We start from the raw sequence: 16,210 nt of genomic DNA on the forward strand, positions 1-16,210 counted from the left end.
AGCCTCCCTGGTGCTGTCATCCAATGGCCGAGATACACGGCTAGGTGAGTGCGAGGGAGCTTTTAGGTGTCCTCTTGGCGCCTGACCAGAGTCTTGGGGACTTCCGTTCCTCTTGAGTAGTCACTTTCCCGAGTTACCCCTGCGATACGCAGGACCACCCGCTCCCCCAGGTTCCCTCGTAAAGGTCGGACAAGGCTCCTGAGCCTCGTCGCTGCCCTGCTTAGGAGCCCTGGGTCTTCACTGGACGAGGCTGTCGCCCCGCGGCATCCTGGGAGTGGTAGTTTTCTTCCTCTCGGTTCCTTTCAGGCACACTGGTGGCCGAGACTCGTGGGACTACCATTCCCAGACGCCTGAGCGAGTCACCGGTCACGTGGCCCGCTAGGACGCGGGGCTGGTGGGCGGGGGCCCGGCGGGCGCTCCGCATCTGTCTGTAACACCCGAGCCCGCGGGCCCCCTTGGTCCCAAGACCCCATTATGGTGCGCGCGGGCGCCGTGGGGACGCATCTCCCCGCGTCGGGCTTGGACATCTTCGGGGACCTGAGGAAGATGAACAAGCGCCAGGTAACGGAGGGCGGCGTGGGGGGCGCGCCCGGGGTTGGGCGTCCCAAGTGGGGCTCCTGCAAGGACAGCGCCCCGCGACACTCGCTCCGGGCTCTTACAGGCCCTGGGTTCAAATCCGCACAGACCCACGTGTGGGCACGTGCGTGCGCCTTCTTGCACTGACAAGAGCCCAGTTAGGGGAAGGTGGCCGGGAAGGGGAAGAAAATAGAAATCTAGTCCTGTGGATGTCAGACGTTGAGAAAGCGAGGAGCGATGACTCGGCGGTGCGTGACAGCTGTCTGCACGGGTTTGAATGGCCACCCGGTGGAAGAGGGAACAGATTTCTCTGTGGGGCTCCTGAGACCCGACGCCCAAAGGAAGGCTGCCTGCAGATGGAAGGGGCAGAAAGGCAGGCGCCAGGAAGGAACTTTCTGACACTGGGACTGTACAGTAGTGTCTCCCAGAGCAGTTTCTCCCCATCCTGGAGGTGCTTTCCCGGCCACGCGTCGGGACGAAATAAAACTCCCTGTGCCTAGAGAGCTCAGTGGCGGTTCTCAGTTTTCTGGACTGAATCAGTGTCCCAGAAGGGATTTCCAGAAGTCTTGTCTAACTTTTTTTTTTTTATTATTGAAGTATAATTGACTTACAATATTATATTAACTTCTTTCCCAGATTCCGCTGTCTGCTGCCCCTTGACTATAGGAGGTAGTTAGAGTGGGGTCTGTGGGCAGCTGGGGTTGATTTCTCCTCTGTGACCCCAGAGGAAAACTTCCTTCTTGCTTTCTCCTTAGCCAGCAATTGGCTCGCATCACTGTCTTTGGGTTTTTTCTCTTCAATATAAGGCAAGAGTGAGTAGGGGCTGGAAAGGAAGCCCTGTCCTCCAGGAAAAATGTGATTGATTAAGCTTCTAGATAGAGAATGCTAATGGATCCCAATACTTCTATCGATACTAATAATCAAGGATGCTAAGGGAAGTGCAGCCTTCCTAGTGGGAAGTTTTGGTTGTCTTTGAACATGTATTAACTCATTATTTTGATGACATCCTATTTCATTTATCCCACTTATATGGAGGAGTGGGGGACGCCCTAGGCAGGGCACAACTTATTCCTTTGGGCGTATGGTTTGGTGTGTATGTGTGTGTGTGTGTGTGTGTGTTTTCCAAGTAGAATTTCAGACTAGTGCAGTGATATGGGAGAGTTTGGAGACTTGCATTTCATGAACTGTGTTTAGGATCTGGTCGTTTCTAGGTTTGCATAGCTGATGGGCTCCTGGAAATGTCTGCGATTGAGTGGTGGCACTGATTATCACACTTGAAAAACCAATAGCAAATGCCCTGAGCATTGAAACTGTCCCCAAGAAAATCATCCAGGAAGTCGAGCTTTAGTTAAACATCTAGACTGAGGGTACTGGTTTCCTGATGGTTAAAACTGCAGACTATCGGGAAGGCCTTCTGGTGAATTACCAATTTCTAAACCCGTTTGCCTTTTGAAAGAGCTGTTCATTCCCACTCTCAGTGATAAGGCCTGTCAATAGCTGTTGCTTTGCCTGTGTTTTGCTAGTGTTCTAATTAAAATTCAGAATCTCAAATCTGCTGCCTCCTGGTATGTTTTTTATTTGTTTGTTTGTTTGTTTGTTTTTAAAGCTTTGTCCTTTTACTTGTTTCTTTTTCTTTTTTCCTCCAAAATAGCATCCTGGGACACCTTGTCAGGCATACATGCTCCACCAATCCTGGAAGTGGGACCTCCTTTCTCTGCTTCCCCTGCTTACTATTAATTAAGGCAAAAGCCACATGCACACAAGGGCTCTTTGTTTCTGCAGTGAGGAAGAGAGAAAGAGACACAGCCACTGGCATTTCTGCTGACATTCTGTCAGGCAGAATGATCTGGTCTCAAATGTTTGTTTAAAACCCTCAGACATTGGCTATTTCATCTTTGGTTGACACAGACTAAGTGTGGGCCTTCTTCTTCTAAACTGCGGGGTTATTAAGGGCCAAGCATACAAAGTTGGTGGACAAAGATGAACAACGACAAAAGGCACCAGTAAAACATAATGGTCTGTTTTTCACATCCCAGTCAGCTTGTCAGTAGTTAATCAAGATTATGTGTCTGGATTCCAGGATTTTAATCCTGGACTCAGATTAGTAGGTTCCTAATGGTAGGGTGTTGGAAGTGTGATCTTTGGTTTCGCAGTTCACTTGATTATTAGGGTTTTGTTTAAATGGCCATTTCTTTAGCAAATAGATGTCTTGCTCAAAGGAAGTTTTTCTGACGAATTGATTTTACTTCCTCTCAATGAGTTTTTCAAGCATAGAAAATCATACTGGAAAATATATTCTTAGTACTCAGTCATTATTGGGTAAATGTCAAGATATTATAATGTTCCTTTATCAGGGTGTAGCCTGCTGGTTTGAAAACTTCCCTAAACATGAAAATCTGTTTAAAACCGTGACTTGGGGCTTTCCTAATCAGATCTGTAATTCATAATGAAACTACTTGTTTTATCAAATCTTTAAGTCAGGCAGAACAGGTGGAGAAGTTTTTGAGTGAACCCTAGAGAACAGCTTTTGCGTTAGACTGATGTGAAGCAGCGGTGTAACGTATTCTAGCCCAGCAATTTATATCTCCCTGGCCTTCCAGTTTCCTTTTTTGCTCTCTTGGGAATGTAAGGATAGTTTCATAATTGGCTATTATGAAATTCATACTAGCCAGAGTTTTTGAAAAATGGTGTGTAACTTTAACTTTGAATCACATTTATTTACCTCTTGTCATTCATTACGTCAAAATAGCTTCAGTTATTGTAATTGCCTTTTTATGTCTCCACTTTCTGTCATATCCTTCCTAATTACCTCAAATTACGTAATTTCACATAGATACAATGTTAGCAAGAGACAGTTTTGAGCTCTGCTTTTCCTACCCTAGAATCATAACAATATGTTTTCATGTTGTGTCACATTTCAAAATGGTTATCTTAACGGCCTTATAATATCCTGTCAAATTGTCATGTCATTAAAAGTCTTTAAACATTGTTTTAAATAGTACAGAAATTTGCCACTATTTGCTGAATCATTTCTCCATTGTTGCTCATTTATTTCCTTTACCCTGTTATTAGAAATAAGACTGTGATAAATATCTTTGGGCCATAATTCCCTCTCTGCCTTTATTTTAGACTGAATTCCTAGGATAACTGGGCCCACAGGAACCTCTGGATACTAAATTGCTATCGGAATGATTATGTTCTCTTGCATTCCCACAGCAGTGCACCCTCGCCAAGCACTGCCTATTAGCATTAAAACAAACAAACAAAAGAACCCTTTACATTCGCCAGGCAAAACAAGTGGGGCCAGGAGGGTGGAGCAGGATTTGGTTCGAACACATTCAATATTTATTCACCACTTGTATTCTCTAGAAAATTAATAGTTTTAAGCTTTTACCTCTGTTTTGCTCCAAGATAAGAAACTAGGAAAGGAAATAAGATCAATAAAAAAGTAGAAGTTAGAAAACAGATGAGAGTGGTAACCGACGGCCAGAAAAAGCTGAAATCCTAAAGCAGCAGTGTAGGAAACTGAGGAATAACTTCACTATTGATGCCGCAGAATCCTCCAAGACCCAAGTATTACTGGCAGAAAGAACCCTTCTCTCTGGAACTGGGGGTGAAGGGGAGGTGGGGCTACAATAAATTCGATGGGGTACAGAAGCTGAGAAACAGACCCCTCGCTGTCCTCCCCACCCCCTCACCGTCTCGCTCTCCCAGGTGGGGGTCTGGGACTGATTCCCTACAGGGGTGAGGTTGTACTCCTGGAAGGTCCGGGAGGAAGGGCTGCCAGGCCTAGTGGAGGAGGTGGGTACTGTGCTTGGGGAGACAGTGTGCGGAGGATGCAGAGACCAAGTGAAGGTGGAGCCCCGGAAAGAACAGAGTCCTGCCGTGTAGGTGAGCACATAGGCCAGAGGAGCGCGTACCTGGTCAGGTAAAGGGCGATAATTGGATGAGGGACCTGGGGATCAAGCGGCTTCAGTTCCAGGTCTGTTGCTGAGAGAAGATGGGTCAGGTGGAGGGAGAAGTCGTTGGAGATGAGGAGGCCCAGGAATTGAGCCGCCCGAGTGCTGGTGGGCCATCCACAGGGCTCTTCAGAGCCCAGGGCAGTGGGGGAGGGGCGGTGAGGAGGAATGTTGAGGCAGGTCCCAGGGTAAGGAGCCGCCTGCCGACAGTAGTGGCAGGTGCCCTGAGGGGCTCGCACTGGAGCTGTACTAGGCACAGCGGCACCTGAGCCAGCAGTTCAGCTGTAGCTGGACGGGGTGTTGTAAGGTGGGCTGGTGTTGCTTCTGCCCTGAGTCCTCGGGGTTGGCAGGTGTGGCAGGCAGCACGTGATACAGGGAGGGTCGAAGACAAATCCTGTGGGTCTTAACTCAGTGGTCTAAGGTGGGGCAAGGTCAGCTTAGCATTAGAGACTGACTGGTGTGGCCTTCCATCTGTGGAAAATCTAAACATCCGGGTATTGAAAGTTGACTTGCAACTTGTTGACTTTTAAAATGTACTTTCAGATGCAGCGCTGCCTCCTTGCTAAGTGCCCTGGGACTCTGAAGCCTCGTGTGGGGCGGCTTCGGCCGAGTGGCTGAGGAGTGGTCCTAGGTGCCCCACACTGCGTGTGCCGGCGCTCAGGTCGGGCGTGCGCCCCTCACTAGAGCTGAGGCCCTAGCGGTAGGACTGGAGTGGCGGGACCTTCAGGGCAGAAGGTGCTGAAATCCCGGGAGGAAAGCAGAGTCTCAGCAAGCCTTTGACACAGCAGATCCCACTAAAGGCTGTGGTTTTCCTCCCTTTTCTCTCATTGAAGAAGAGATGTAGAGATGCATAGGGAAGGCTCATTCCAGGGATGAAAGTTGAAATACTACCTAATTTTGTAGTGTGTGAATTAGTTTCATGTCATCACAGCTTTTTTTTTTTTTTAAACAAGCCCACCTGCTTAGGCCTTGTTCATATTGTACCACTGGTTTTCATCTTTGGTTTGGCCTTTTTCGTTCCAGCTCTATTACCAGGTTTTAAACTTTGCCATGATCGTGTCTTCTGCGCTCATGATCTGGAAAGGCTTGATCGTCCTCACTGGCAGCGAGAGCCCCATTGTGGTGGTGCTGAGGTGAGTCCCTCAGGCTGTCACTGCTGCCGGGACCCAGGAGCAGTGGCACCTTGCGTGAAAGCCTGCATGACAGCCAAGACTCCATGTTTTAACTGGATCAACTCGCAAGAGTCTTCTTTATTGATAGGTGTTTTGAGACTATTTCACTTTTTCTGGCTTTTGTTGAAAAATCTTCTTTTCCAACAGACACTTTAGAGCCTTTATCATGTTGATGCTGGTCCTGCAGGGTAATATATTTGCTTTTGTATTTTCATGTTTGGATCCTCGTAAAATGACAGTTAATAGGGTATTAATACATTCTTTGTGTACAAATGGACTTTTCAACAGAGGTAATTTAAAACTGTGACTTGGTTTTCCCCAGTGGTTAGCAGAGTGTCTGGTACTTTTTCCATCTACTTCTGCATTGCTTTTGTAGGTGGTTTCCTCCTCCAGACGGTCACTCTTAAAGGACAGACCGTTTCTTCTAGAAAGGTTGATACTTTAGTTAACTTCAAGTAACCATAAAGTCATCCAAAGGGAACTGCCCCTGTGTCTTAGCTGACTGATTCTTACTGTGGGTTGGGGACAGTGCCCTCTATTTTACAGGTGTCACAGTGGGCTATAGATTTGGGCAGGGTCAGTGCCCTTCCCTGCCCTGGGCCCCGCTGCCCGGTCATGGGCGTCAGCCATGGCCCTGCCTCACCAGGCTGCCCTTGTGTGGCTGGCCAGGGGCCCACGTCTAGAGATGCAGCTCTTTCATCAATTTAGGAGCTTGAGGAGAGCGTGGGGTGCCTAATCCACTGGGGCTCACACGGTGCTCCAGGCGTCCCCGGCCTGGGGGCCGGGTGGGAGGTTGGGAGGCAGAAGGAGACTGAGACATGGATTCCAGACACCTTAGCCTTGCTTCAGTCACGACAGCTCCACTTTTAGGTAGCATGTGGTATTCTTCCTGGTAGGATTTCATTGGGAGGATGCATTTTAAGGCTTTTTGAAAATATAAGAATTTCAAAAACCTCAAATTTCAATGGCCCTCTCATTGAACGGATAGGGACCCCAAGGTCCGGAGAGGCCACGTCTCCTGGATGTCACAAGCACTTTGGGCAGCGCCGAGACTAGATTTGAGGCGTTCTGGCTCTCCTTAAATCATGCAGACACACTTACGCAGAATTATTGGGAAAGTACAGTATGTAGGGACTTTTTAAAAGCATCCTTTACAATTCTAAAGCAATTTGGTTTATAAATACAAAGAGGTGACATCACGAGAAGTGTGTGACCTTGGGGAACACTGACCTTGGGGGAATCTCTGGCCCATGAGGAAAGCACGTGTCAGTTGGTATTAGTGAGACATTTCAAGGAACTGCTGGGACACGGTAATAACTCTTGATGCGGATCCCCGTGTACTCCTGCCTCTACTCGGCCAGGAGGGTTTTCTAGCTGCAAGGCTTGTTATCGCAGGCTGAGATGGCTTTCTAGAAACATCTTCCCATTGTGTGTCTTCAGGAATTTTGTTGAAAGAGTGAAGATGAAGCAATAGATGAAGATATTATCTTCAGCCTTTAGCTATTACTCTTTAAAAGCAAACAAAATCCTGAAGCAGTTATGTTTTATTTTCAGAAGAAGATAAAATAAACTTCCATGTTGGGGGTCAGAAAACCCCAAATGTAGTTTTACTCAGATGTTTTCTCTTTCTTACCCTCTTAGTCTTTTATATTTCTAGCCCTTTCCACCTTTTCTGAGTGCTAGATCTATTACCATCCTCAGTGTCACTGGTTTCACTTAAAAATAAACACATCAGCGGGGACTTAGTGACAGGCCACCCTGCACTGCATTTTTCCTTGCTGCGTTCCCTGTGTGCTGACAGGTTTAAGGTGTGCCAGGGCTGGCAGGGCGGGGTGGGGGCCGAGTTACTGAGCTGCTTCCACTGCGAACCCCCGTTTTCCTTTAAGGCTCCCCATTTCTTCACTCATCTGGCTCATTCTCCCGTCTTGCTCTCCGCAGACTCGCTCATTGGCTTCACGGCCCCTGTATCACCCAATTTCTAGGACTTATTTATTTTCCCATGCATTAAAACAAAGCATGCGCATATGTAAAACAAATTCTGTTTTGATACTTTCAGCTTCCACTAGATGACAAGGTTTTTGGCCTGGGCTTCACCTGGTGTCATGTGGGATTATTTACTCACCTCCACATGGAAAATGGTCAACATTGCTTTGAATGGGGCATTCTGTGGAAAATGGTTGAAAGGATGCTGCCGCAGGAGTCAAAAGACTTGGTTTGGGATTTTGTCCCACACCACGGCCTGGCTGTCAGATAGCTCACCCCCCTCGCATGCTCATTTGTTTGTTCCTCATTCCTTGAGCCAGGACGTCCGTGTCCTAGGTGCTGGGGATGCACCGTAAAACGGAAGAATTCCCCTCGAGTAAGAACCAGCTAGCAGAGTCTGAATGAAAACAGTAGTGTGTTTGCAGATGTAGGACTTGTTTCAGGCTAAACATCGGCAGCTTTACTTCACATTATCCTTGGTTCTTTTTCTGCTACTGCAAACTGCAGGCAGGCCTCCTAGCGCCGTTCTCAGACGTACTTCTAAGAAATCGTCTCCTTTCTCAGTTGTTATCACCTTGCACAGTCAGATGGAAGCACTGTGGCTTGCTTTATGGCTTATAGATCTACTGGACTGTTGATGAAGGTTGAACTTTTAACTCAGATGTCTCTTATTATATACTTTATGAATTGAAATGTTCCCCTTGTGACCTGAGAGTAATTGCATGTGATGTTGTGTTTCTTTCTAGTGGCAGCATGGAGCCGGCCTTTCACAGGGGCGACCTCCTGTTCCTAACAAATTTCCGGGACGACCCCATCAGAGCGGGTGAAATCGTTGTGTTTAAGGTCGAAGGACGAGACATTCCTATAGTTCACAGGGTGATCAAAGTGCATGAAAAGTAAAGACACTTTACTTCCTTTTGGTGGCATTTTGTAAATTTTTGATAGATTGTTTTCATGGTTGAGTAGAAAGTGGAAAAAGTACTGGATTATGTTCCTAGTTGTGCTATTGACTAGTTGGATGCCTTTGAACCTGCTACTTAACGCAGCCCGTGAGTGGGGAATGAGCATGCGTTACCTGTAATAACCCGCAGGGTGCGTATGAGAATTGAATGAACTGGTGTTCATTAAAGAGCTTGAAAATGTTAAGTGGATGCCCCGTGTAAGGTGGAATGCATTATAGCATATTAGTTATGTGGAGCAGTCCCACAGGAAATAAAATCCCATTGTAATTGAGAGTTATTTTGATACTGGGAATTATTTTCTGAAATGCAGAAAGCGGCCTGTTTCTTTATGTCACTTTGGGCCAAATGGCATTCTCAGCAGTAATATTAGCCCTGGATGAATAAAAATTCCTTTCCCCATCTCAGCCCATGAATCAGTCATTGCATATCCGACATTAATTCCCCGCCCCCACACAATGCCCTTTCCTTTCCTTTAAATGCCAGTGATGACTTATTATGACACCTTTTGAGAACCAGAAACAATTACTTCTAGCTCAAATATATTGAGTTCCCATGAGAGAATAGTCACATAATTAGTGAAAACGTTATATTTTACATAGTCGGTTATTCATTTACCTTTATGCAGCTTAGTGTAGCATTTTCGCCTGCATGAGTTATGGCATTAAATTTAGGTATGTGTATTTGTATTATTTATTTATTTATATTTATTTACTTATTATATATTTATTATTTGTATTATTTATTTAATTAATTAAAGTTTATTGGGGTGACAATTGTTAGAAAGTTACATAGATTTCAGGTGTACAATTCTGTATTACATCATCCATATATTGCATTGTGTGTTCACCTCCCAGAGTCAGTTCTCTTTCCATCACCATATATTTGATCCCCTTGTGTATTTGTGTTTTTAATGGAGTATTGCTCATCCTGTGTGTGTGTGGTAACTTTGTGCATTTCGGTATTTAGATTCCCATTCCATTCACTGCTTCCAGTGTTCCCCAAAGATGTTGACACTTAAAATCTTCATTTTACTCCAAGCATTAGAATTGGCCCAGTTTCAGTTTGTGTGAATACACGGTACTGCACGGTGGTTACTTGACATCTGCTTGTTAACTTCCTGATGAACAAGTATGCTCCGTCTTAATGTGACAGTCCTCTCACCTGGCTGAAAAATCATTTCTAAAGATGAGAAATTGTTCAAAACTGAGGAAATAATGGTGACTTGCTGTGATTTGCATGAATTGTGAGAGACTGCCCGAATTTTTATCTCTTGATTTCCCTAATAATGATGGCTGCAAATCAGCTTGCTCCTTTTGGCGTAGTTTCAATTCTTTGTGGACTTTTAAGCTTTTACCAGATTATAATGGTGCATGTTTTCATTTGTCTTAGAAGACCCTCTTTACAGCTTTATGATGCTGTAATACTGTATTTCTAGTGTCAAGACTATGTAAACACCAGTTTAGAATGTTTAAAATGAATCCTGCGTATCTCTTTAATGTATTGGTTTTATGCCATTTGTGATTCCTGTTTCCTTGAAAACAGATTTTACACCACTTGGTTCAGTGGTGAAGGAAATAATGCATTAACACATTCTGTAATTAGCAAGGAAAAGTGAATTTGAAGAGACGTAAGAGCACACATATGTTTGACTTACTTTGTGCTCAAATTTGTGTGATCTGGGACCACGTCCATATCTAGATTGAAGAGGAAAATAATCCATGTTAACAAGTTGGTCCGTGAGGACTAAGAAAGAGTGAAAACAGTCGCTGGAAGCTAATCATTGCTTTACTGGTGCCCTTGTGCTTTGCTCTGTTTTTTGGTTGTCAGGGTAACTTGAGTGTTTTAGAATTTAAATCTATAAAATTGTGATTAGATTTTGTGCTTTTGTAAGCAGTCCTCTTAGACCAAGATAGACCAGGTTCTCTTTGACTGCTTTTCTAGATGCCCGTATCTGGCTGTAAAGATGTTGCTTGGGAAAACTAATATTTTTCTAATGATGCTGTGCTGAAAATAAGTTTTGAAAGGACATTATTTTGCTTTCCAGAGATAATGGAGACATCAAATTTCTGACTAAAGGAGATAATAATGAAGTTGATGACAGAGGCTTGTACAAAGAAGGCCAGAACTGGCTCGAAAAGAAGGACGTGGTGGGGAGAGCCAGAGGGTAAGGATTAAGTTTTAAGCCATATAGAAGATTCAGAAACTAGAAAAAAATTTAAAAACAAAGAAACTAAATGTATAGGATAATAGAATAATTCATTACTAGTACCGGGGGTGCCAAAAAAATGTATATACATGACTCGTATTCATCTTTTGTTATCGATATATATTGGTTATTATAATTTTAATACAGTTTTTTCCTTTCTTAAAATGGTATACATTTCATTTTTTTCTGGTACCCTCTGTATTATGTGTCAGGTGAGTTATAACTACTTTTAGTTTATACTGTGATGACTGAACAAAACTTAGAATTAACTAAGGACCTAACATCCAAAACTGAGTTTAAATATATTATCTATATCATCAGCTTAATTCTATTTTTGAAATAAATCCTCACCTAGAGATTACTTATTTGTGGATTTTAATTAACAATTACAAGAAATTCTCTCAGAGCTAACCCACTGTTAACATTTTGGTAAATATTCTAGACATTCCCTGTACCTATACAGATGTATGTATGTATATATAATATATGATTTTACATAGAATTTAATTTAGTTTTACCCAACAGGAAGTTGGAAATAGCTTTCGGTGTCAAATCTATCTCTAACTCTTTTTAAATGGCTACATGCTGTGCCCCTGAAAATCATGGCTTATTTAAGTAATCCTCTTTTGGTGGATATTTAAATGATTTCCTGTTTTTCACTATTAAAAACAGTCCTCTGATAAATCTTTTAATATTTGCCTTTGCATAATTGTTCCAGCAGTGAGTTCTGTTTCTGATTGACAAAGCAGAGAGTGTATCCTCTAATTAGAAAACACAAAAAAAGTGATTCTTCCCCTCTTTTGGTGACTCTTTTTATGTTTAACCGTCGTTAGAAATGACTTTTTTATCTTACGTAAATCCCACCAGCTGTGTAAGGCTGGAGACTATTGGTTACCATTTGCTAAGATTCAGCTTTATTCGGATTGTGGTTTAAAGCCTCTTTCTACCCCTTTTCTCCCTCTGCTCACCTTTTAACAATTTCTACTCTGTTGTGTTTTCACTTGATTATCTACTGGGAGATGAGAGAGACTTCAGTTGGTCCGTCCTGTATTTTTAGACACTCTGGTGATAGGCTTTGTATAAGTGGGAGGGTGAAGCTACTGATTTAAATAAGACTGGAGGAGACTAAAGGTGAGATGATTGAGACTGGGTCAAGCTGATTACAAATTGACATTAATTTTGCCAGTGTAATTGTCGGCTAGACTGCTCTAAACCTTCTCTCTCTGGGATTGTAATCATATGGGTGTAAGTTATGGATTTCGCATTTGTATTCACTGCCCAGTACACTTGTCTGTTACATCTGAGAAGCCCAGTGGAATGAAAATGATGATGATTCTGTACGTTACACACTGATTATCCGTGTACTTTAAATGCTTTCTCTAACAGCAGTCTTTAGAGAAGCCATCTGCATCTTACTTCTCTGCTAAAAAATGAAGAACTTAGGTTGATAAAAGCTGCCCATTGCATTTGTACAAGTGGCTCAGCTACTTACTTTAATTCTGTGATGGGGAATGCAGCAAGTGAAGACAGGTAGCATCTCTAGGAAGTCGTGTGTCTGCTTAAAAAATTGTCCTGGCTGTTAGCGCTGATGCTTTTCACTAAGGAAGCCTTTTGAGAGAGGAGTGAATATTGCTTTCAAAGTCCCAATCAGTGGTAGTCTCAAGGCAGATTTGCTTCCTAAAGCTGATTTGTAGTGTTTTCAAAAGTTGTTATATTACAAACAATTTTTATATACCTGGCTTTTTATCCCACAATTTAGGTTTTTACCATATGTTGGTATGGTGACCATAATAATGAATGACTATCCAAAATTCAAGGTAGGAATTTGTGTGTGTGTCTGTATTTTTTAAAACATATTGGAGCTTTTACATATATAGCTATAAAGATACAGTTTGTTCAAAATGTTTTGCTAGTTCTTTTTTCTGCAGACTGTTTGTAGTTAACTATGCAAATTAACATAATTGTTTTAATTATTGTCATTGAAATTAATTATTTAAAATAGTTACTTTTGTCTTTTATGTTCATAGCATGTTCTAAAATGGTGCCTATACATTTGTTTCTTATTATAGAAATCTGTAACATACAAAAAAAAAGTAGTACAGTAAACTTAGTAATGCTTATATGCTCTCGACTTGAATAAAAACGGTATCTATTTTTTAAAAACCCTTGAGAAACAATAGGAAACATCCGCAGGAATGAGCAGTGCGTTAGCTGTGTTTATTGGGTTTTGATCCTTAGTCCATCGATATGTTTTTGGGTTTTTAACCACAATGTGTCATTGAACAGCTAATTTGGAGAACAAGGCATGGGGAAGATGTCATTTTTTGATTCTGTCTTCAGTCTAGTATTGAACAGACTTATTTGAACACATTTACAAACCAAATTTATTTGTAGACCTCACAGTAATTTTCCATTGTGTTTTCTTTACAGTATGCTCTTTTAGCTGTAATGGGTGCATATGTGTTACTAAAACGTGAATCCTAAAATGAGAAGCAGTTCCTGGGACCAGATTGAAATGAATTCTATTGAAAAAGAGAAAAACTAATATATTTGAAATGTTCCACTTTCTGTATAAAGGGAAACAATGCGGAGATGTTTGTGTCTTGTCCGAATAAATGATTCATCAGTAAAGATTATTTTCTTTTGTGGGCTCTGATTTGAATCTGCTCAATCTATCTGCCACTCATGGTGGTCATTCTAAACCGAGGATGAGGGTCTGCACCACTTCAAGAATCAGGCAGGCCATTTGTGGGGGAGAACGTATTGTCCACGTGCTAGAGTTGTAATGTCTTGAGTTTCAAAACCAAAATACTTTGCATAGTAGTAGCATTTCTGGGGGAAACAAACAGGCCCTTGAAAGGAGATGGTTTCTTATTTATTAAAGTAAACTGATAATTAATAAAGCCTAAAACTTTTTAGAAGGAAAGGTGTAATCCACTTTGTTTCTGTGGTTTGATATATCTTGAGATGGTTGGATAAATTATTTGAAGAGTGATTAATAAGGTAGAAAAACTGCACACTCCTTTGAAAAATTGCAAAAAGTACAGATGGGTAAAGGGGGCATGTCCCTTTCCTCAGTTTTCCAGGGATCTCCACGTTTCAGTTTAGGTGTCAGATATTTGCATCACATGTAGTCCTGCATATAAAGTAGTCCTTCATTCAAATTTTATATATATATATATATATATATATATATATATATATTTAAGATTTTATTGGGGAAGGGGCACAGGACTTTACTGGGGAACAGTGTGTATTTCCAGGACGTTTTCTGTTGGGGAACAGTAGTATGTTTTTTACAGGACTCATCAGCTCCATCCAAGTCAAGTTGTCCTTTCAATCTTAGTTGTGGAGGGTGCAGCTCAGCTCCAGGTCCAGTTGCCGTTGTTAGTTGCAGGGGGGCGCAGCCCACCATCCCTTGTGGGAGTCGAACCAGCAACATTGTGGTTGAGAGCCCGAGCTCCAACCAACTGAGCCATCTGGCCACCCGGGAGCTCAGCGGCAGCTCATTGACTTCATCCTAGTTGTGGAGGGCGCAGCTCACTGGCATGTGGGAATCGAACCGGTGGCCCCATTGCTCAGAGCTCGCACTCAACTGAGCCACCTGTCTGCCCCTGTTCAAATATTTATCAGTCACTTATATCCCAGCCACTGTCTTAGGTGCTGGGGATACAGAGTCCCACCCCGGATGGAGTCTGCAGTTCAGTGGGAGGAACAGACATATTCCAGGAGTGACAGTCGCTATGAGGAAAGATAAAACAGGGTGAGCTGAGAGAGGGCGCAAGAGGATACTGCTTTTCATGGGGAAGTCAGGGAAGACCTGGGTGGGGGGGAGGGTGCCTTTAAGGAGAGTTAAGAGAAAGAGGGAAGGAGGCATGTAAATCTTGGGGAGAGCGTTCCAGCAAATGCGAGGCCCCGTCCAAGGGAATGTTGTTCTCTAGCGTTCATGAGCGTGCAGAGCACCTGGCTATTGTTCACCGGGGGTGGTGGTGGTGTCTGACTTGGATGTCCGGGGTGGGGCCTGAGATTCTGCATTCCTAGCTCGCCCAGGGAATGCCAGTGCCGCCTGTTCTGCTGGTCCCTGGACCACACTGTACGTAGCAAAGCGATAGTGGGATAGACAGGAGGTCAGTGATTTCAAATAAACAGTGTCATGCGGGGTGGCATGCGGGGTCTCAGCTCCCGCTCCCCACACAAGAACGCAGGATATGGTGAGGCCAAAAAGGAACACCCATGGAGCCATAGGTAGGGGAGTCACACCACTACATTCTCACTGGTGGCTGGGTTGGAGACACGGGAAGCAGGAGCCACACTGTCCGCAACCTGCCGTCTACTCTGCAATCCACAACCCGCACTCCGCCTTGCTAACTGCAATCTGCTGCTTGCCAGCTTAGCCACCATCTTCTTGCCAGCCCCCATTTGCTGCTAGCATAGCCACGGCAGTTATATTAGTGGCCAATGGCTCACTGGTTACAGCTGACGGCCAACTAGCCATGGCTGATGGCCATCCAATCACAGTTGATGGCCGTTTACTACCTGAGCCAGCACCTTTCCATGTGAGGCCGAGAGCCTGGAAACTGCACTCCTGGCTCTGTCCCCACATACAGTTTTACAGAAATGTCCTCTTTTCACTGAACAATGTGCTGGTGACACCCTTTCAGTCAGAGCTTTGAAATCTACTTCATGCTTTTAGGTCTGTCCAATTCTGATCTCAGGGTTTAGAATCCCTAAAAGTCACCTAACCACCTATGGGCTTCGAGCATGTTACTTAACTTCCCTCGGCCTCAAATGGAGGATAAGAACAGCATCTACCTCCCTGGTTGTCCTGAGTAATAAGTAAATAATTCATTGAATGCTCTTGGGCATGGACGCAGTACACACGCCATAAGCGTTACCCGTTGTTGCGTGTTCTCCTTTTCAGTGTAAACCTGTGGCTCCTTACACCTGTGCAGTTACTGTCTGAATGAGCTCCTGACTTGCTAGGGACCAGCAGGAGCGATCTGCGGGGGGCAGCTTGCCCTGTAATCCTTTATCTCTACTGAAATAGGCTATTGCAACAATAATGGCCCTCGTCCTGTTGAAATCAGCAAAGTGAAAAGAAAAAAATGTATAGCATGCTTTCTAAAAACATTATTCTCTTGTGCCCTTTAATAAACTCTTTTCTTAAGAAAAATAGATTTTTCTTCCCTTAACTAAAAATGGAATTTAAAAATGTTGGGCCAAAACTTGATTATTTTATCATCTTCCTGGGGTTCTGTATTTGGTTAATAAAAGCTTCAAAGAAGCTCTTAACATGGCTAAGCTTTCCGGTAATTTTTTGGACATGCCCAACATTCTAAAATAAACTCTGCA

General features: G+C 43.5%; 1 protein-coding gene across 2 annotated transcripts; it reads left to right on the plus strand.

The window, feature by feature from the left end:
* Positions 1-4: 4 nt before the first annotated feature.
* Positions 5-13,494, plus strand: SEC11C (SEC11 homolog C, signal peptidase complex subunit). 2 transcript variants are annotated; one of them, XM_019729292.2, is made up of 6 exons: positions 5-44; positions 5,559-5,668; positions 8,437-8,586; positions 10,697-10,816; positions 12,618-12,675; positions 13,289-13,494. In XM_019729292.2, the coding sequence occupies exons 2-6, from the start codon at positions 5,586-5,588 to the stop codon at positions 13,340-13,342; spliced, it is 465 nt and encodes a 154-aa protein (XP_019584851.1). In that variant the 5' UTR covers positions 5-44; positions 5,559-5,585; the 3' UTR covers positions 13,343-13,494. The 2 variants fall into 2 exon arrangements, with proteins under 2 accessions (XP_019584851.1, XP_019584850.1); XM_019729291.3 differs by lacking the exon at positions 5-44 and adding an exon at positions 359-561.
* The last annotated feature ends 2,716 nt before the right edge of the window (positions 13,495-16,210 follow it).

The sequence above is a fragment of the Rhinolophus sinicus genome, chromosome 4, assembly GCF_057876585.1.
Source record: "Rhinolophus sinicus isolate RSI-liver-muscle chromosome 4, RSI-T2T, whole genome shotgun sequence".
Lineage (NCBI taxonomy): Eukaryota > Metazoa > Chordata > Mammalia > Chiroptera > Rhinolophidae > Rhinolophus > Rhinolophus sinicus.

Excerpts from the sequence above, each read along its gene's own strand:
- SEC11C (XM_019729291.3), top strand. The coding sequence starts at position 475 with ATGGTGCGCGCGGGCGCCGTGGGGACGCATCTCCCCGCGTCGGGCTTG. Across the intron at positions 562-5,558 it reads GGAAGATGAACAAGCGCCAG|CTCTATTACCAGGTTTTAAA; the intron begins GTAACGGAGGGC and ends TTTTCGTTCCAG. Across the intron at positions 10,817-12,617 it reads GTGGTGGGGAGAGCCAGAGG|GTTTTTACCATATGTTGGTA; the intron begins GTAAGGATTAAG and ends CCCACAATTTAG.